We start from the raw sequence: 20,841 nt of genomic DNA, 5'->3' as shown, positions 1-20,841 counted from the left end.
GGTATGCACTTTAGATGGTGGTAGTGAAGTGTTAAGGAAGGCTTCCAAAAAATGTGAGACATGAATTTTTTTTCTGAAAAAAAATTTATAGGCCAGGCATGGTGGCTCATGCCTATAACCCTAGCACTTTGGGAGGCCGAGGTGGGTGGATCATATGGGGTCAGGAGTTTGAGAACAGCCTGGCCAACAGAGTGAAACCCCGTCTCTACCGAAAATACAAAAACTTGGTGTGGCGTGGTGGCGTACACCTGTAGTCCCAGCTACTCAGGAAGCTGAGGCATGAGAATCTCTTGAATCTGGGAGGTGGAGATTGCAGGGAGCCGAGATCGTGCCACTGCACTCCAGCCTGGGTGACAGAGCAAGACACTGTCTCAAAAAAAAAAAAAAAAGTATATTAGTTTGGTTTTCTTTTATAGAAAATATACATGGTCATTGTACAAAACTGAGAAAATGTAGGGACACATAAATAAGAAAATTAAAATTGCCCTATCATTCTGTACCTAGTTTCATATTTTATTACTGGTACTTAATATTCTTTCATGAACTAGTATTCTTATTGTTACTTAATCTTCTTCTGTGTCATTACAAACTTAAATATTACTCAAAAATGGCATGAATATATGCATATTTTATTGTATAGATATACCAAAAGTATTTAATCACTCTACTATTCACATCAGTCCATTTACATTGCTCTAACTTTTCTTTATTACAGGTTGAACTGAGATTAGCCAGGCAAAGACAGGGACAGGGGTATGCAGGCAAAGAACAAGAGACCTGCACTTGTTTTTGATGTAAAATGGACATATTGAAATATTTCAATAATAATAAAATGGTAATAGTAATAATAGTAGATAGCACTTAACACAGCACTTACTGTGAACCGGTAATGTTCTCTGCCTCTCATGGATATTAATGCATTTAATCCTCACAGTGGCCCTCTGAGGTAGGTGCTGTAACTATCCCCTTTCACACATGAGGAAACTGAAGCACAGAGAGGTATGTAACCTATGGAAAAACACACAGCTGACACACAACAGATTTGAAGCTGAAGCCAAGAAGTCTGGCTCTAGGGCATGAATAAACCAGAAAAGGGAAGTGTGCTGTATTATAAATATATGTTAAAAGCATAACAGCCAAAGTCTCTGTTATTCTAATGTAAAATGTCTTTTCTGTTTTGCATTTTGCATGCCTTTGAACAGCAAGATCCATAGATTTCCTGTTTTCCTTAGAAAATTTGGGGAATTACAGGACAGCCTTGGTGGCACATGCCTATAATCCCAGCACTTTAAGAGGCCGAGGCGGGTGGATCACTTGAGGTCAGGAGTTCAAGACCAGCCTGGACAACATGGTGAAACCCCGTCTGTACTAAAAATACAAAAATTAGCCAGGCATAGTGGTGCATGCCTGTAACCCCCGCTACTCAGAAGGCTGAGGTGGGAGAATCACGAACCCAGGGAGAGGCGTAGGTGGGATTGGAGGTTGCAGTGAACCAAGATCGCGCCACTGCACTGCAGCCTGGGCGACACAGTGAGACTCCGTTTAAAAAAAAAGAAAAAGAAAAGAAAATCTGGGGAATGACATAGTGTTTTTCCTTATTGGTTCTAAATATTAATCCCTGCAGCTGTCATGGGATGTGCCCACTTTTGTAGTATTACACTCTGCCTTGTGGTTTATAAGAAGGAGAAATTGTGCTTTACCAAGTCAACACCTCCTTCATTAAAATCAGGGAAGAGAACCGCACGTTTAAGGAACCACAGGTAGTGCAAATAGGCTGAGTCTTGGTTATCAGGAAGTCTCAGCGTGGCAAGGCACGAGGCCAAAGAGGTAGACAGGGATCAGGTTACAGAGAAACTTCCATTTCATGCCAGAAGTGATGTAGAATGTTTGTAAGATGTTAAAAGGAGAGAAACTGAGACCGATTTGAGCTTTAGCAAAATTATATTGGATGCTGTGTGGTGGGATAGATTAAAAAGAGACAAAACTAGGCCAGGCGTGGTGGCTCACGCCTGTAATCAATCCCAACACTTTGGGAGGCCGAAGCAGACAGATCACTTGAGGCCAGGAGTTCAAGACCAGGCTGGCCAACATGGTGAAACCCCGTCTCCACGAAAAATACAAAAAATTAGCAGGGCATGGTGGCACATGCCTGTAATCACAGCTAATAGGAAGGCTGAGGCACAAGAATTGCTTGAGCCTGGGAGGCCAAAGGTTGCAGTGAGCCAAGATTGGGCCAGTGCACTCCAGCCTGGGCTACGGAATGATACCTTGTCTCGAAAGAGAAAGAAAAGAAAGAAAGAAAGAAAGAAAGAAAGAAAGAAAGAAAGAAAGAAAGAAAGAAAGAAAGAAAGAAAGAAAATTAATTAATTAAAGGAAGGAAAGGAAGGAAAAGGGAAAGAGAAGGGAGTTGCTAGGACCCTCTTCTAGTTGTCATGGTGAGAATCCATAAGAACCTGACCTAAGACAGAGGCAGTGGGAATGGTGAGAGGCAGATGCACGTAAAATTGAATGTAGACTAGAGTTGGTGATTGAAGAGGTGTAGGAGATGACAGAGAAAGAGGAGACAAGGGTGACTCTCAGCTTTCTGGCTTGGAAGATTGATAGGAAGAGGCACTTTTTATTGCGTAGAGAATATGGAAGAAGAGGCAAGGGGCCGGGAGAGGGATCAGATCCAGTACCAAGACATATGCCCTGACCTACATGCAAGAAATGGCCAGAGAAAATAACAAGGACTCGGGACAGGAAACAAGGGGCTGGCTGTGGAAAGAGGGGGCTGTGTCAATGAGACATTGTCTGTCTAAGACGCAAGACAGGGGACTCCAGGCTGCTGCTTCTGCCTGCAGGAAAGGCGGGGCCCACACCTGCTGCAATCTGACCACGCAGACCACATATGAGAAAAGGAGGCCAAAGCTGGGCCGAACAGGGTGTCATCATCAGTGAACCCATCCCTGGGGCGCCTGCTGCCAAAAGAGATGGCGGGGGTGACACTCGGGGAAGTGGAGCCTCAGGGCCTGAATCTGGAAGGAAAGCAATGCCCCGCGCCAGAGCACAGGCAGCAGCACACAGTGCAAGGGAAAGACGCCGCAGAGGACAAACTGCTCAGCCAGGATTCCCCACGCTCAGGACTGGGACGCTCTGCTGGACCAAGGTGGGGCCTCACAGAGGCTGAAATGAGCCAGAACGCTGGGACACAAATCAAATCCCTCCATGCTGAAGGGTCCACAGTGTGGACTGCTGGCTACTTTCTGTCACCACCACCTGAGGAATCTTGGGTGGTCTGTTTCCCAAATATCAAGACCGTGACACCATGGCCTTTTCCTTCCATTCTTTTCTTTCTTTCTTTCTCTTTCTTTCTTTCTTTCTTTCTTTCTTTCTTTCTTTCTTTCTTTCTTTCTTTCTTTCTTTCTTTCTTTCTTTCTTTCTTTCCTTCCTTCTTCCTTCCTTCCTTTCTTTCTTTCTCTTTCTTTCTCTCTTTCTTCTTTCTTTCTTTCCTTTCTCTTTCTTTTTCTTTCTTTCTGTCGTTCTTTCTTCTTTCTCTTTCTTTCATCTTCTTTCTTTCTGTTTTCTTTCTTCCTTTCTCTCTTTCTTTTTTTCTTTCTCTCTTTCTTCTTTCTTTCTCTCTCCTTCTCTTTCTTTTCTTTCTTTCTTTTCCTTCCTTCCTTCCTTTCTTTCTAAAGCAAATCATAATCTTTTAGATCCAAGTTACTGAAAACTTCTTTATATAAGTTTAATTTACATTTCTCTTTCAAATTGCATCTTTATCAGGACATTCACCTTCTTTTTTTTTTTTTTTTCAAGATGGAGTCTCACTCTATCACCCAGGCTAGTTGCAGTGGTGCGATCTTGGCTCACAGCAACCTCCTGGATTCAGGTGATTCTCCTGCCTCAGCCTCCCGAGTACCTGGGACTACAAGCATGTGCCAACACGCCTGGCTAGTTTTTTGTATGTTTAGTAGAGACCTTGTTGACCAGGCTGGTCTCAAACTCCTGGCCTCAGGTGATCTGCTCACCTCGGCCTCCCAAAGTGATGGGATTACAGGCATAAGCTACCGTGCCCCGCTTCAATTCTCATTTTATTTAAAGATTCTTCCTTGGCTCTGGAGACCCATCACATTTCTGACTCTCTCTCCTGATTCTCTGTGTGTGTGTGTGTGTGTGTGTGTGTTTGGATGCATGTGCAGGTTTGTTATATAGGTAAATTTGTGTCATGGGGGTTTGGTGTACAAATGATTTCATCACCCAGGTATTAAGCCTAGTACCCATTAGTTATTTTTCCTGATCCTCTCCCCCCTCCCACTCACCATGGCCTTTCTTATCCTACCCTTCCCATTAGTATTTCAACTCCATAGTGAGAGTTCAGGCATAACACATATTGTTAGTCAAATCAGTGATTTATTTATTCATCAAATAGATATTATGCTTCACTATATGTCAGGCATTGTGGTTATCACTGGAGATACACTGGTAACTAACACAGACAGTGGAATATAAAACTGACCAATTCCATCTGCATGACCCTGGGTTCGTTATTTCAACTGGGAACATCAATTTACCACCCAGGAAATGCCTAAGACCCTCCCAACTCAACCCCGTCCTACATCTCCTTTACATTGTTCGTTCAAGGTATATAAATTAAGCACATGCTACGTATGCAACCATATTTCACTCCAAGCAAAAACACATGGTAAAGGAATATATTTCCTGGTTTGGGGATTGATGGGGAAAGTCTTACTAATATATAAACACTGAAATAGAATTATATATTCAATAAATCACCTTTATTATAAAGACCACAATAATAAGAGATAAAGACTAGGTCTGGAGGCTCATCGTGTTATAACTATCATGTGCTAGGATTTGTTTTAAATCAACCAACAAGACATGGTCTGAAGTTGGTTTATGATCTGAGAAGACACTCTAAAAAATCTGCCATTATAGGATTGTTGTGAGGATCAAATATAATAAGTTGTGGTACAGAACGTGTAGTGTGTTGTACCTAGAGTCAGACTACCTGGATTTGAATCCCTGCTCTGCTAGTCATCAGCTTTATGGCCTTAGGAAAATTGCTTACCCTCTATTTACTTTGGTTTCTTCACCTGTTCAACTGAGAAAGTATAATGGTAACTAAATCATAGGGCTGTTTTGAAGAGTAACAGTTCAAACATGTAAATCCCTATTATGGAAACTGGTGCATGGTGGTCTCTCAGTAAATATTACTTATTGTGAACTAAAATTTGTGTAGTTGCTAATCTATCATTAGCACGAAATAAAAGTTTGTTTCCAAACTCCCACATTGCCTTCATTAAACTGCAAATTTCTTGAGAAAAATAAACTAAAATAAAATCAACAGGACACGGTCTAGATTTTTGAAGAGTAAGTTACATAGATAACTAATTATAACACACTGTGCAGTAATCACAGAGGCAGAGGATGCCCCTAACCAGAACACTGACTGATTCAGCAGTTTCCATTTCTTTTTCTGGCCCTCTGCAAATCACAGAAGCCAGCTCTCAGCAACGGAATCACGAGTATGGAGGGGGTTCCCCTAAGAAGTGAGTGAGGGAATGCAATTCAGGGTATCAACCGAGAGCTGGGAGGCAGAGGGTGGGGTGAGAAGCAGGCATTGCTGTGATGTAGGTTTCTAATGAAACAAGTGACAGAGATACCTTTATTTGGAATTGGTAGCAATAGGGGAAGATACGTGGATGCCAAAGCTCCGGTGAAACTTACCACGGCCCCTGATCTTGCCTCTGCTTCTCCTCCCTCAAGACTGGCACTAGCCATCATTGGGGTGGGATGGAAACAGAGCTCATGTGTATTAAAAGACCTAACTCTACAGACACTTAGGAAGGACAGAATTCCAAAGGCGTGGTCCCACTTGGCTTCTGTCCTCCGTTGTTCTCCAGCATTAGACATATCAACTCTAATCCCTTTGGGGGGAATTCAAGGCCTGTCCTGGTTTGGTCCCAATTTAGCTTTATCGTCCATATTCGGCCACCACTCTGCAGCTCCACTGAAGCACCCCCTCTTTCCTCTGAGCCCACAATGTCACACCCAGGACTCTGCCTCAGCTGGGCCTCCACTGCCCACCCATCTATAGATGCCTAAATCCCGGGCAGTTATCCAGACACAACTAAAGTTCCATCCCTTCCATGAAGCCTTCCCCAACCCTCTGGTGGAAGGTCACTTCTTCCCCTCGTGGGGTTCTGAGCTTTCATTTCTTTTTCTATAAGGAGTCTTAGCACTTTCTGCTAAGTGCTACAATTACCTGTTCACATACTCTACCTGCCCCCACGAGACCAGGGGCATCTCAGAAAAAAAGATTATTAAAACCAACTAAATCTATTTCTCACTATAAAATGAGGTATACTGATTGATTGTGAAAGAATAAAATAACAAAGTACGGAAAAGAAAAAAAAAGCATATAATCTGGCTGAGAAGGTAGAGACCCTTCCACACCACTGAAATTATGTATTAAAAAGAATAAGGAAAAACCTGCTTCAGTTTGGCATGATTTATGTAAGTACAGTATAGGATCCTTAAAATGGTTCAAAGAAATGGAAAATCAAGACTTCATTTTGGCAAAGACCATTGAACAGAAACTTTAGCGTATTTATCAATAATTTCTTTCAGATTAAACAACTGACCACAACCCACTTTTCAACCAGTGATGCTGGAAATGTTTTAAAACAAAATTAGTTCATGAATTTGTGGGCTGACCAAGAAGGTAATAAAGTCTTACTAAGTAAAATGAGAAAAATTCAGAAAAAGAAAAAAATAAGAAACTAAATCACCCAGGGACCTATCACACACATATAAGCACTATTCATTCTTCAAGGTTTGTATTTCCAAGCCTTTGTATTTTTTTCCACGCCTAGGGTTGGCAAGGAGTGTATGTGTGTGTGTGTGTATATATATATATATATATATAATAAATATATATATTTATATAATTGTACAAATATATAAATACATTTGTACAATTCTTCAAAGTTTGTAGAATTTGCATAATGTCGTATCTTGCTTTTTTAAACCACTGATGTTATAAGCATATTTATGCCACTTCATTCATTTTAGAGACTTAATAATAAATGATCTAGTGGATAATTTATCATCCCCTGATGGAGAGAAATGAGCTTTGCTGAATTTAGAGTTATAAATGACGCTGGGTCGGGGGTCTTTATGTTTGAAGATGGCTCCATATTTGGGCTGTTTCCACAGAACTCTTTCCTAGAAATGTTTTTTCTAGGTTAATGGCTATGAATATTTCTAGGCACCTGACGTATTGACACCCACCTCTCAAGTATTTTTATGATCCACAACTAGCGTTTAACACAGTGCCCTAGTCACTCCGTGACTAATAAATAGACAAATGACTGAAACGTGACCTCATGCTTTCTATTCCTCAGCTTTCATTCAGTTCCTTGCCTCTGGGAGGAGGAAGGGTTGTGCAGCCCTCCACAGCATCACCCCATCAACCCTACCCCTGTGGTTATAGCAGCTGAGGAAGCAGAATTGCAGCTCTGTGGGAAGGAATGGGGCCGGAGAGTTCATGCATAGACCTGTTCTTATGAGAAAGGACCAGCTAAGAATAGCTTTGGGTTGACACACACTCCTCTTCACACTCACAGGAGAAACCATTTCCCCATGAAGCTAGAACCAGTCATGGGTTGAGAGTTGAGAGTTAGAGAATCACTCAGAGATGCTATTCTTGGATATCCTGAGCCCCTGTGGTCACCGGGCACCCTGAATTGTGCAACACTCAGCATGACAGCATCACTACGCTTAAAAATTTCCCTCCTCACCCCCAGATTCCATTTCCCCATCTGCCAGGGCTGCCTATAAAGAGAAGGAGAGATGGCTTCAGACTTCAGAAGGACACAGGCAGCAGAGAGGGGTCAGTCCCTTCTTGGTTCTGCTGACACTCGAGCCCACATTCCATCACCTGCTCAGAATCATGCAGGTCTCCACTGCTGCCCTTGCTGTCCTCCTCTGCACCGTGGCTCTCTGCAACCGGATCTCAGCAACATGTGAGTCCAAGTTTCGTTGTGGGTATCACCACTCTCTGGCCATGGTTAGACCACATCAGTCTTTTCTTGTGGCCTTAGAGCCCCAAGAGAAAAGAGAATTTATTAAAGGGCTGCCAAACATCTAGGTCTTTGTCTTCAAGACTTTTATTTTTATCTATAGAAGGGATCTTAGCCCCCTAGTCTCCAGGTATGAGAATCTAGGCAGGGGCAGGGGAGTTACAGTCCCTTGTACAGATAGAAAAACAGGGTTCGAAACAAATCAGTTAGCAAGAGGCAGAATCCAGGGCTGATTCCTTCCCACTGGGGCCTGTTGTTCACTCTCCAGCTTACCCTAGGTCTCCCAGGAGCCCTGTCCCTTGGATGTCTTATGAGAGATGTCCAAGGCTTCTCTTGGGCTGGGGTCTGACTTCTTGAACTAAACAAAATTCCCTGAAGAGAGCTGAGATAAGAGAACAGTCTGTTCAGGTATCTGGATCACACAGAGAAACAGAGAACCCACTATGAAGAGTCAAGGGAAAGAAGGAAATAGAAACAAAGAGACATTTCTCAGCAAAAACGCCCAAATGCCTTCTGGTCACTTGGTCTGAGCAAGCCTGCCTTCCTCAACCACTCGGGGATCAGAAGCTGCCTGGCCTTTTCTTCTGATCTCTGACTCGGGCTTATCGTCTTTTCTCCACAGTTGCTGCTGACACCCCGACCTCCTGCTGCTTCAGCTACATCTCCCGGCAGATTCCACAGAATTTCATAGCTGACTACTTTGAGACCAACAGCCAGTGCTCCAAGCCCGGTGTCATGTAAGTGTCAGTCTTCCTGCTCGCCTCTAGGGAAGTAGGGAGTGTCAGGGTCGGGGCACAGACAGGCCAGAAGGCCATCCTGGAAAGGCCCAGCCTTCCGGAGCCTATCGGGGGTACAGGACGCAGGGCTCCGAGGTGTGACCTGACTTGGGGCTGGAGTGGGGCAGGTGTTACAGAGTCAGGAAGGGCTGCCCCAGCCCGGAGGAAAGGGACAGGAAGAAGGAGGCAGCAGGACCCTCTGAGAGCCCCCCGCCCGGAGTCCCTGAGAGAAGCTCTCTAGATGGAGACAGGCAGGGGTCGCTGAGAGAGGAGCATGCCCTGAGCTGCGCAGGACAGAGAGCGGATGGAGCGGCCACGGTGGGCCCAGGATTCCCCTGCTGGATTCCCCAGTGCTTAACCTTCCTCCATTCTCCACAGCTTCCTAACCAAGAGAGGCCGGCAGGTCTGTGCTGACCCCAGTAAGGAGTGGGTCCAGAAATACGTCAGCGACCTGGAGCTGAGTGCCTGAGGGGTCCGGAAGCTTCGAGGTCCAGCGACCTCGGTGGACCCAGTGGGGAGCAGGAGCCTGAGCCTTGGGAACATCCCTGTGACCTCCACAGCTACCTCTTCTATGGACTGGTTGTTGCCCAACAGCCACTGTGGGACTCATTTTAACTTAAATTTTTATTTATTTATACTATTTAGTTTGTGTAATTTATTTTCGATTTCACAGTGTGTTTGTGATTGTTTGCTCTGAGAGTTCCCCTGTGCCCTCCCCCTTCCCTCACACTGTGTTTGGTGACAAGTGACTGGCTGTCACTGGCCTGCTGTAAACAGTCATGGTACCAAAGCCACCAGACTGACCAATGTGTATCGGATGCTTTTGTTCAGGGCTGTGATCGGCCTGGGGAAATAATAAAGATGCTCTTTTAAAAGGTAAACCAGTATTGAGTTTGGTTTTGTTTTTCTGGCAAATCAAAATCACTGGTTAAGAGGAATCATAGGCAAAGATTAGGAAGAGGTGAAATGGAGGGAAATTGGGAGAGATGGGGAGGGCTACCACATAGTTATCCACTTTACAACGGAGGCACAGTTCTGGAACATTGAAACTACGAATATGTTATAACTCAATTCGTAATATGCATGCTCTAGGAGAATTCGCTACTTGAATGGATACGATTAAGCAGAGTATTCTGTAGCGCATATTCATGATGAATCAAGCTTTTAATAGCAATTACTTACATTGTTGAGGCTTACTCCTACTGAGTGCTTTTTATGCATTGTTCATTTAATCTTACCAATGCAATAGTACAGCTTAGGTACTATTAATACCTCCATTTGACAGAAAAGTAACCCAGGGCTCAGAAAGGTTAGGCAACTTGGTTGAGGTTATACAGCACGTAAAATGTCAATTGCATTTCAAAACTGGACTTTTATTGAACTACAGACTATGCTGTTAACCACTGACCAAGTTATTTCCCGAAACATGATCCACCTATACTCAAATCTTACCCTATTCTTCAGCGGATGATACTTTATCCATTGCAACCACTTTCTGGTCAGGATTCTGAGTTGACATAGAGTGTTTGAGCAGTGATTGTTGAAGCCACTTAAACAGGATCTTTAGGTGTAGACCTGGGAACTGATATTTTTATCAAGCTCATGAGCTGTTCCACAGCATGTTAATGACTAAAAGCCACTGTCAATAGAATTCACCACTGTTTTCTAAATGTGGTAAGTATCCACATATGGCAACAGGTGTATTATACATTATTTCTCTAGAATCTACACTCTACAAAATAAACAGCTAACGTTAGAGAAGGAAAAGACGTCCAGTTTCTGTGTGGAGCAGGATGCTGTCTGTAGGTTTACTGTGAAAGGTTAAGTTATTTATTAGATGGATTGCTTGCATTATATGTACAAGAAGTGCATACTAAGTTAGGATCCTTTTTGCAGAAGAAAGAGAAATTCAAAATATTTGTGTGAAAACCAAACGTGTTAATTTTTAAGAGCTATACTTATTTCATTTTATTTAAAATAATCTAATTTTTATGTCCAAACATGTTTAGAATTGTACGGTTCAAACTCTTTAAGGCGTGATTAAACACTACTACTTAGCAAATATTAAAATGCACATACTATGTGACCCACATCCCATTTGACCTGATCCCATTTCTAGGAATCTGCTTTATAGAAACACTGCCAAAAGCTAAGAATATGTAGACATGAGGATATTCTTTGCAGTATGGTTGGTAAAGAGCAAAGAAATGCAAACGGTCATCACTAGGGGATTAATCAGTAGAGGATTAAGACATCCATCAATGGAACATTCTGCAGTCAGTAAAAAACAGTAGCACACATCTGTATCTGTGGAAAGCATCCATAATATTATTTGTAAAAGGCGTATCTATTTACATCCAGTATATGAATATATATTCTCTACATATGCTACAGAACTATCTGTAAAGGATACTATTTTGTTTTATTTTTTAAAGCCATATACACATATATATTTACATAGGCAAATATTTTGAAAGATACACATCAAATAGCTAACCGTTGCTTCTTTGAAGAAATGAGGCTTTTTTTTTCTTTTCTTTTCTTTTTTTTAGGAATGAGGGTTTTTCCTTTTTATATTCTGCACTTTTAAAACTTTGAGTTATTTTCTGATTAGCTTGCATAGCTTACCTCTCTGGTCTCACCGTACCCTATTCTTTGATGGGTGAGATTCCATCCATCACAACTGCTTTCTTGTCGGGATTCTGAGTTGATGCAGAGAGGATCGAGCTCAGCCTGGCTTACAGCGTTTTGATGCCATGATGACTTTCATATAATGAGGGTACAGCAACAAGCACGCCCTTTTGACAAGGTTGTTCTCTCTCTCTCTTTCTCTCTCTCTCTCTCTGTCTCTCTCTCACTCACACACACATACACACACACACGAGCAGCTTTTGTCCCCATAGATGCAGTGAAGGTGTCATCATTCTTTCTTTATGGGCTTTCAGGAGAATATAGGTGCGTACAACACTTGCCTTCACTGAATTGTTTCTCAAGGCCCAGAAACCCAAAGCTAAACAAAGTTTAATCATGCCCAACATTCCCTAAATACAAGTGTTATGAACAAACAGAGTAAGTTGAACAAAGACCCCGTCAGGGAACGGGAGAATGGGAATTGCATTTTTAAGCAGTGCAGCCAGTCTGACAGTCCTTAGCTCTCCTCCCTGAGGGAACGTACTCCATGGACAAACTGAGATGTGCAATGTGGAGGATCTGCTTTCTGGAGGCTGCTGACTTCCCGTCTGTGTGAGTTAGCCTGAGGTTGCCTTAGGTATTGTGTAATCAACGACTGTTTGGAACCAGTCTTGTGGTTTCTTTGGCAATGTGACTGCCTTCTAATGTCCGTAGGCTACTATTTGTTTCTGATCAATTCCATGGGCCAAGTAGCCAGAAGCAGAGAAGTTGTCAGTTACATACTTCGCATTTGGATTTTAACTGGGGTTGGGGATGTGCACTTTCTTTTTTCTTTTTTTCTTTCTTTTTTTTTTTTTTGAGATGGAATCTCCCACTATCACCTGGGCTGGAGTGCAGTGGCATGATCGCGGCTCACTGTAACCTCTGCCTTCCGGGTTCAAGCGAGTCTCCTGCCTCAGCCTCCCAAGTAGCTGAGATTACAGGTGCCTGCTACCAAGCCCAGCTAAGTTTTTGTATTTTTAGTAGAGACGGGGTTTCACCATGTTGGGCAGGCTTGTCTCTAACTCTTGACCTCGTGATCTGCCCACATTGGCCTACCAAAGTGCTAGGCTTACAGGCACGAGCCACCGCACCTGGCCGGGAATGTGGACTTTCTAGCACAGACCTCACCACCATTGTCACCCCGACCTCCCAGCCCTTGGCAAGAGACCTCTGCCTGCATCTGGGCCCATGTGGAAGTGATGAATATTTGACCCTTGGCTTCGTTAGGTCTCTCATCTTCCTGTCTCTGCTCATGCTAACTTTATCTTAGAGTAGAAAATTCTGCATTTACAGCCCTTCAAGTCTCCAGATTACTGGATTCTCAGTCAACAGGCTGGAAGGGCCTTTTTAGCAAGTTGCATTTCTTCTTTTTCAATTTCAGATGGGCCCATTTGAAAGTAGCCTAAACTCTTTCTTAAAGGACCTTACTGATGTAATACATAGCTACTAAATTCCAATATGCAGAATCTTTTCTATCAAATTTCTTAATGCTGCAGCCTTGGTATTTGGCACAGGCTTTTAGCACCAAAATAAGACAGACCATAGTTTAACCAGCATGTGCAATACCTTGTAATGGGGATTGCAAAAGGTAGTGCCCAGATAGGACAACATGGTGAGTATCACCTGGGAACATGGTAGCAATGCACATTCTCAGCCCCACTTCCTTTCTTAATGGACCAGGGCCCAGCAACCTGTGTTTTAACAAGGCTGCAGGTAATTCTGATGCATGTAAGGTTTAAAACTCACTTTCATTTCACAAGGTCCTCACCAAGTCACCTCCTACTTTCTCGTTTCAGCCAGTTCCACACTTCAGTCAGGGCCTGTGACTTTTAACAGACCCTGTGTCTCTGCACAGATACAGATCTCTGTATCTCTCAGGATGCTGGCAGTTTCCAGGCAGAAAGCAAACAAGCAAACCCAACTCTAAGAGGCTTTGAGTAAACACACCTTGTGGCTCCAAGACTCCAGGGCATCGAGGCGGCCCTAGCTCCAGGCAAGGCTGGACGCAGCAGCCGTGTGGTGTCTCATGAGTCCTCTTTGCTTCTCTTTCTGATCTCCCTTTCCTGTGAGCGGCCCTGGGTGGCTGCCAGTACCTGCCAGTGTTACGTGAATCCTTGTTCATTTTCTGTCGTGAAGAGTGAGTCTGTGTTCCCACTGGAAAAAGCATCACTAGGCCCTTTCAGATTTGACTGACTTCGGAACCCAATTCCTAACCAATCGCTGTGGCTATGGGGATGGGTTTCATTTATTTGCTTAAGTTAATCAAGGCACATAACTTGAATCTTTGGGTTTAAAGAATTTTACATAAACTTAAAGCCTGAGAATTGTGGGGAAGGGGGATTTCCCCTGAGGAAATGTGAGTTTCTGGCATCAGGAAACATGCAGAATAGATGTTGGTCAGGAAACACATGTTTTCACTATAATGTGTTTGTCTTTTTCCTGTTAGTTTTGTCTTGGTGATATAACAGGCACTAATACTTTATGTGCGATAAACATTTCTTCCCCTGTGCTGTCTAGATTAGAAACTATTAGTCGTCCACTTTCCTGAATGACTTTATTTTTTATTTATTTGTTTATTTTTTTTTGACACAGAGTCTCGCTCTGTTGCTTAGGCTGGAGTGCAGTGGGGTGATCTCCGCTCACTGCAAGCACCGCCTCCCAGGTACACATCATTCTCCTGCCTCAGCCTCCCAAGTAGCTGGGACTACAGGCGCCCGCCACCACGCCCGGCTAATTTTTTGTATTTTTAGTAGAGACGGGGTTTCGCCGTGTTAACCAGGATGGTTTCAATCTCCTGACCTCGTGTTTCGCCCTCCTTGGCCTCCCAAAGTGCTGGGATTACAGGCGTGAGCCACCGCGACCAGCCAAATGATTTTATTTTTAACAAGATGCTGACTTGTGTTATTTCATGTTGCCCAATGAATGACTATCGCCCAAGTCTAAGACAAAAGAAACATAAGCTCTTCATGATGTCATGGTAACCACTAGAAAATGGGGCTACATACCCACTCCAGAAAATACTGAGGAAGACAGAACTGGCCCTGCCACAAGCACTACCCACCTTCTTTCATACAAGCCAAAGATCGGGCACTGAGGATGCAGGAGGAGATGAGAGAATTCTTAGAACAATGAGTCCTCAGTAGAAATTGCCCATGTTAAGGAAGAGAAGGGAGTCTTTTCACAGGAGATAGACAAGGGGACTGCAAGCGAAGGAGACACTTCATACTTGCAGTTTTTATTCCTCCTCTTTCCTGGGAACTGCACCCACAAAAATACATTATGTGGGATTGACCACATCCCTAATGTTAATCCCAAAAATTAAAATAAGCTGATTTGCATCTTGAGTTTTTTAAACTTACCACAACATAAGCATTTCTCATGTCATTGCATTGTTCATAGAGGCTGCTTAATAGCCAATCAAGGGAAGATCCCATAATTTTCTTAGCCATTTCCATATCATAGGTAATTTAAATTGGGTCCAATTTTAAGTTGCTATAAATACGCTGGGGACCAAATACACTTATGCATTGTTCTTTTTTCCCATATTTGAATTTATTTCTACAGAGAATAGATTCCTAGACATGGACTCTCTTGGCCAAAGGCTAAAAACATTTATTTCAAGGTTCCTTAGGCATATCAGCACCCATATTAAACACATCTTTAGGTCCTTTGCTTAGCACGTATCTCTCTTGAATGAACAGATGTCTGGAAGCCTGGAATGAACAGATGTCTGGAAGCCTGGAATGAACAGATGTCTGGAAGCCTGGAATGAACAGATGTCTGGAAGCCTGGAATGAACAGATGTCTGGAAGCCTGGAATGAACAGATGTCTGGAAACCTGGAATGAACAGAGGTCTGGAAGCCTGGAATGAACGGATGTCTGGAAGCCTGGAATGAACGGATGTCTGAAAGCCTGGAATGAACAGATGTCTGGAAACCTGGAATGAACAGAGGTCTGGAAGCCTGGAATGAACAGAGGTCTGGAAGCCTGGAATGAACAGATGTCTGGAAGCCTGGCTATACTCTCATTGCTCAGTAGCTCAGGCTTCGCTAATACAGCTCTGTCCACCTGCGTGTGGTTTAAGTTGGGCTCTGCTGCTCAGGACTCCTGGCATCACTGCATAAGTCAAGTCTACACTGTTAGCACAGCTGTGGGATAACGTAGAAGTTTCTGCTCTGCCAGGGGAAACTATGACTATAGAGCTTTAGTGAGGAGGAACTAGCTAAGTGGTCCTGGGTGACACCAATATCTCACCTCCTCTCGCTGTGGAAACCACTTCCCCATCAACAGCCCTGAGACAACTGAGCACTTGAACTATTCTTGCAAATACCCTGAGCCCTGTGGCTACCAAGAACCCCTCGCATGTGCGAGTCAACAAGACAGCACAGTGCTTAAAAACATCCTCTCTCATCAGCCCCGGTTTCCATCTTCCCATGACTCAGGGCTCACCTCTTAAGATAAGGGGACACAGCTCGGACCTCACAGCTGGCAACTGAGCGCCCAAGTCCTGTCATCCTCTGCTCACACTCTTGGGCCCCCGCGTCCTCCTCATTCACAATGACCCCCTGCTCCTGGGCCTCCTCTCATGGGTTTGTCTTCCTCCTGCCTTCTGCTGTTGTTGACCTCTGGCTGGGGTCAAACCACATCACCAAAGCCCAAGGACAGAGGTACCCAAGTAAAACAGAGAACTTCCTAAGGGATTTTCAAAATGCCCTGGGCTATCTGTTCAGGAAGATTTTCTTCCCCCAAAGAGTTTTCACTTTCTATTCTATAAACCTTAAAGGCAGGGTACTGTCTTGTCCTACTTAGGGAAGGGGAACATTGAGTAGGTTTCAGTAAGGGGCAGAACCCGGCTATAATCGCTTCCCGGTGGCCAGCCTGGCCAACACGGTGAAACCTCATCGCTACTAAAATACAAAAATTAGCCAGGCATGGTGGGAGGCACCTGTAATCTCAGCTACTCGGGAGGCTGAGGCAGAAGAATCGCTTGAACCCAGGAGGCAGAGGTTGCAGTGAGCCAAGATGGCACCACCGTACTCCAGCCTGGGTGGCAGAGTGAGCCTCTGTCTCAAAAAAAAAAAAAAAGACACAAAGTGTTGGCTCATCACTGTTGTTTGCAGCTCTGTTTGTAAAACAATCAATATAAATAAATTCTATAGAAGATGAATAGTGTAAACCATTATGGTATAGCCACATAATAAACACAAAATTACTGAAAAGAATGAAGTAGATATACATACTGAAATGAAAGGTATCTAAGATATTAATGTAAAACTATGTATATAGAATATACATTCCGTATGTGTATCTCTATACCAATCTCTATATTACCACATATTTATTATATAACTGTATATATAATAATATTTCACTTTGGTAAAAGTTATATATATTTACATAAACACAAGAAGGACATTTGATGTGATCTATCCCAACCTATTAAATGTGATTTCCCTGGCAACCATGATTTTTAAGAAATGAGGATCTCCGCTTTTCATTTTCCATTCTTTGTGTTTGATTTTCCTAAGTATGAGTGTGTGATTTTTAATTCAAAAACCAAGATTTGAGAAGCTGGGGCCTTGCCCTAAAACCTGATTCTCTCTTAGTTCTCTTGAACCACTTGCTCTGGGTCTCTCATTGAGGGAACAAACTTTGCAAATTTCAGTCTAGTTCAGAAAACTTCAGGAATGTTCGCTGCTGTTATGTTACCCATTGTATCAAGAGATCAAGGCAACAAACATGTCCTGTCTAGATCCAAAGACTACATTTTGACTCTCTCTCTCTCTCTCTACACACACACGCGCACACACACACACACACACACACACACACCCCTACATAGATAGCTATTCTCATGCAACATATTATAATCCCTTCCAATTTTGAGATATTCCTCCTCTAGCCCATCATAGCAAACCAGCTAGGGCAAGTGTGGGGGCATTATCCGGAATCATGACAGTAGCATCCTCTGCCTTGATGAAGCCGTAGAGTCTCATCCTTTCTTCCCCTAAGGGCTCTCAACATCTGATGACTGACACCACTGGCCCATGAACTTTCAAATATTTCAAATAGATCTAGGATTTAGTTCACATCTCAACAACATGAATATTGCATGAATCCCTTATATATAAGATGAATACTAAACTGACAGCCTATTATAATTGGGGGAAAGGAAAAGCAAAAGATTCTAATAGACTGCAAGTTCACATCGGCTGGGCCTCTTTCCCTGGTTAACCTCTTTTTTAAGGGGAAGTGGCAGACAAAGTAGGGTTCACTAACTAGTCCACATGTTGCCCTTCATGGCATTTGCACTGGGCTCTTGTGGCTAATTCTGGCCAATGAATTGTAAGATTAAGTGAAGCATGTCACTTCTGGACCAAGACAGTTAAAAGCAGTATGCCTTTTCTGTCTTCTTTCTCATTCCAGAATCTATAGCTACAGGATGGAATCATCTGAATTCCTGAGTCACCACCTGGAGGAGAGCTGCTCTAGAATCAGTACTGCTCAGAGTGTAGTTCATGGGTCAGCAGCATCGGCATCACCTGAAACCTCATTAGAAAGGCAGAATCTTGAGCCTTACCTGAGATCTTAGAAACAGAGTCTCAGGTGGAACCCAGGAATCTGTGTTTAAACAAGCCCACCAGGGGATTCCGATGCAACCAAATTTTGAGAACCAGTGATCTAGCCCACATTAGATTTTGTGTGAACGGAAAACTTTTACCTTGTTTTTCCACTGGGGGTTTGTTTGTTATCTAGGTACAACCTATTCTATCCTTACTGTCATAGAGTAAAAACATAAAATGTTTAACTTTTCTTCAATCATCAGCTCCACCTTAACATCGTGGGCAGATTCCATCATGTTTTGGTTACGTTAGTTATTAAAATTCCTTCAGTTTAGAACTCTAATCTTAAATTTGACTTAAATTACATTTCTACTTCTTCCTTTCTCCTTGCCCTCCACCAGAGCAAAACAGGCTCTGGTAGTTGGAGTGTGATGAAGCATTAGTTTGGTTCTGAGATACCCTCTCTCCTTCTCCTTTTAACTCCTCTGGCATATTGCGAAGAGGGGTGATCTGTGTGGGGTAATATAAAGAGAAAATGTTGCTGGATGTGGTGGTTTGTACCTATAATCCCAGTGCTTTGGGAGGCCAGGGCCAGAGGAACACTTGAGGCCAGGAGTTGGAGACCAGCCTGGGCAACACAGTGAGATCCTGTCTCTACAAAAAAAAAAAAAAAATTAAATTAGCAGGCATGGTAGTGTGCAGCTATAGTCCTAGCTACTCAGGAGGCTGAGGCAGGAGGATGGTTTGAACCTAGGAGTTCTAGTCTGCAGTGAGCTGTGATCACACCACTGTACTCCAGCCTGGATGACAGAGCAAGACCCTGTCTCTAAAAGAAATTTTTTTTAGTTTTTAAAAGAGAAAAAAAATTCTTTTAATGTCTTTTAGATGTAGTCCCTGTCCCCACTGCTAGGTTATCCCTGCATCTTTTTAAAAAATATTGAAATTATGGGCAATGCATGTATATTTTCCTCAGATGGATGGGCATTCCTGAGGGTCCTCTCTCTGCATAGCTTCTTAGGTGAGAGATCCCACCCTGGCCCAACATCTTTCACCTCTCTCTTCTGCTCACACCACTGGCAGCATACCCTGGGCCTTTGCTGGCCTGGAAGACACCGTTGAGCATGTTACACAAAAGCACCGTGGAGCACACCTAGCCCTGTGCAAGTGCAAGACCTTACAGGTGATGGGCAGACTGCCTTTCAGGACCTTCTTGCCCACACATCCAGGGGCCTTTGTAGACAGCAGCCCTGAGACCACCCCACCAGCTACTGCTGTTAAGACCCTTGTAAGCTAAGCAGTGGATCTCCTGTTGGTAGGATGAGCACTTTAAGACTCAAAGGGGATACTGTTAATAATTATGTTGGCACAACTGGCATAAACTGGGTCATTTCCCAGACAAAATGGGACATGTGATTCCCCCGACCTCTGTGGAGGGTCATGGGAGGATGGCTCGAGCCCAGCTCCCTCCCGCAGGATCACTCGGCCAATGGAAAGTTCATTCCGTGTAATGGGAGAGCAGCCTCCGGCAATCCTTTTCCCTGCTTTGGTTCCTATCTCCTGTTTTCTTCTCCCCTGCTCATTTTGGCTCAGGCAAATCATGAGGTTCACTGTGTAAGCTGACATCCAACTGGAAAATGAGTTGCCTTGCTTGCAGGCACTTCCAGTTTGTACAAGTTACCCTCTGGAGACCCCTTCACCGGGCTTCAAGAGCAGTTAGAAGTAATGACCTCTCCTTCACAAAGGTGGAACCCACTAGGCTGGCCACTTTCTTTCCTCTTCTTACGTCTACAATGCCCTGGAAGGATTGTCTGGCCCCAGTTGTTAGTGACTTAGTTTAGAATATAAAGTCTATAGTGAAAACTTAGTCTTGGATTTGGGAACTAGCCACCATTTGCGGGGCAACAGGGTATATCTCAATCTAAATCCTTTTACAAAAGCAGTAAAATAATTCAGGAAAGACCAGGCACAGGGACTCAAGCCTGTAATCCCAGCACTTTGGGAGGCCAAGGTGGGCAGATCACCTGAGGTCAGGAGTTCAAGACCAGCCTGGCAAACACGGTGAAACGCTGTCTCTACTAAAAAATGCAAAAATCAGCTGGGCGTGGTGGTGCGTGCCTGTAATCCCAGCTACTCAGGAGGCTGAGGCACGAGAATCACTTGAATCCAGGAAGCAAAGGTGGCAGTGAGCTGAGATCATGCCATTACACTCCAGCCTGGGTGACAAGAGCAAAAACTCTGTCTCAAAAAATAATAATGACAATAATGATTATTATTGTACAGGAAAATACAGAATGGCAAAGGGGTATATTATTACTGCATTATTAATGTAAAAATTGAGTATAATGTTGAATAAAGTAAGAAAATCCCTAAGACAACTGGTATATAACAGGAGAGTCTGGACTGAACTCCCAGTTTGGGAAGAACATGTCTGGTATGATGTAATCACAGGCAGGGGATTGGTCATCTGCACATATCAAGACAGAATTAATATGAGAAAGTTACATACATTTGGTAGATACCAGTTGGGTCCCATCGTCTTTCTCTCTTTCTTTCTCTTTTATCCTTAAACGATTCTTTGGAAAAGCAACCCCTCTGGTAGTCTGTGTGGTTTTGAGCCCATCAACATTGCTTATTATAGACATTGGGCAGCTCAAACAAATCAGCAAATCCACTTACCTGGCCACAAAGACGAATTAAGATATAGGTTGGCAAACTTGCTCTGTAAAGGACCAAATAGTAAC

The 20,841-nt window shown here is 43.4% G+C and overlaps 1 protein-coding gene across 1 annotated transcript; it reads left to right on the top strand.

Annotated features, from left to right (window-relative positions):
• Nucleotides 1–7,872: 7,872 nt before the first annotated feature.
• Nucleotides 7,873–9,744, top strand: CCL3 (C-C motif chemokine ligand 3). The gene is made up of 3 exons (XM_005583501.4): nt 7,873–8,030; nt 8,710–8,824; nt 9,242–9,744. The coding sequence occupies exons 1-3, from the start codon at nt 7,958–7,960 to the stop codon at nt 9,330–9,332; spliced, it is 279 nt and encodes a 92-aa protein (XP_005583558.3). The 5' UTR covers nt 7,873–7,957; the 3' UTR covers nt 9,333–9,744.
• Nucleotides 9,745–20,841: the final 11,097 nt, after the last annotated feature.

The sequence above is a fragment of the Macaca fascicularis genome, chromosome 16 (genome assembly GCF_037993035.2).
Source record: "Macaca fascicularis isolate 582-1 chromosome 16, T2T-MFA8v1.1".
Classification (NCBI taxonomy): domain Eukaryota; kingdom Metazoa; phylum Chordata; class Mammalia; order Primates; family Cercopithecidae; genus Macaca; species Macaca fascicularis.
Note: the sequence above shows the minus strand (reverse complement) of the source record. Positions and strands in the feature narration are given on the sequence as shown.

What these genes read in the sequence shown, in the direction of transcription:
- CCL3 (XM_005583501.4), top strand. Translation starts at nt 7,958, where the DNA reads ATGCAGGTCTCCACTGCTGCCCTTGCTGTCCTCCTCTGCACCGTGGCT. An exon ending in CAACCGGATCTCAGCAACAT is followed by an intron (nt 8,031 to 8,709) that starts GTGAGTCCAAGT and finishes TTTTCTCCACAG; the next exon opens with TTGCTGCTGACACCCCGACC. An exon ending in TGCTCCAAGCCCGGTGTCAT is followed by an intron (nt 8,825 to 9,241) that starts GTAAGTGTCAGT and finishes CATTCTCCACAG; the next exon opens with CTTCCTAACCAAGAGAGGCC.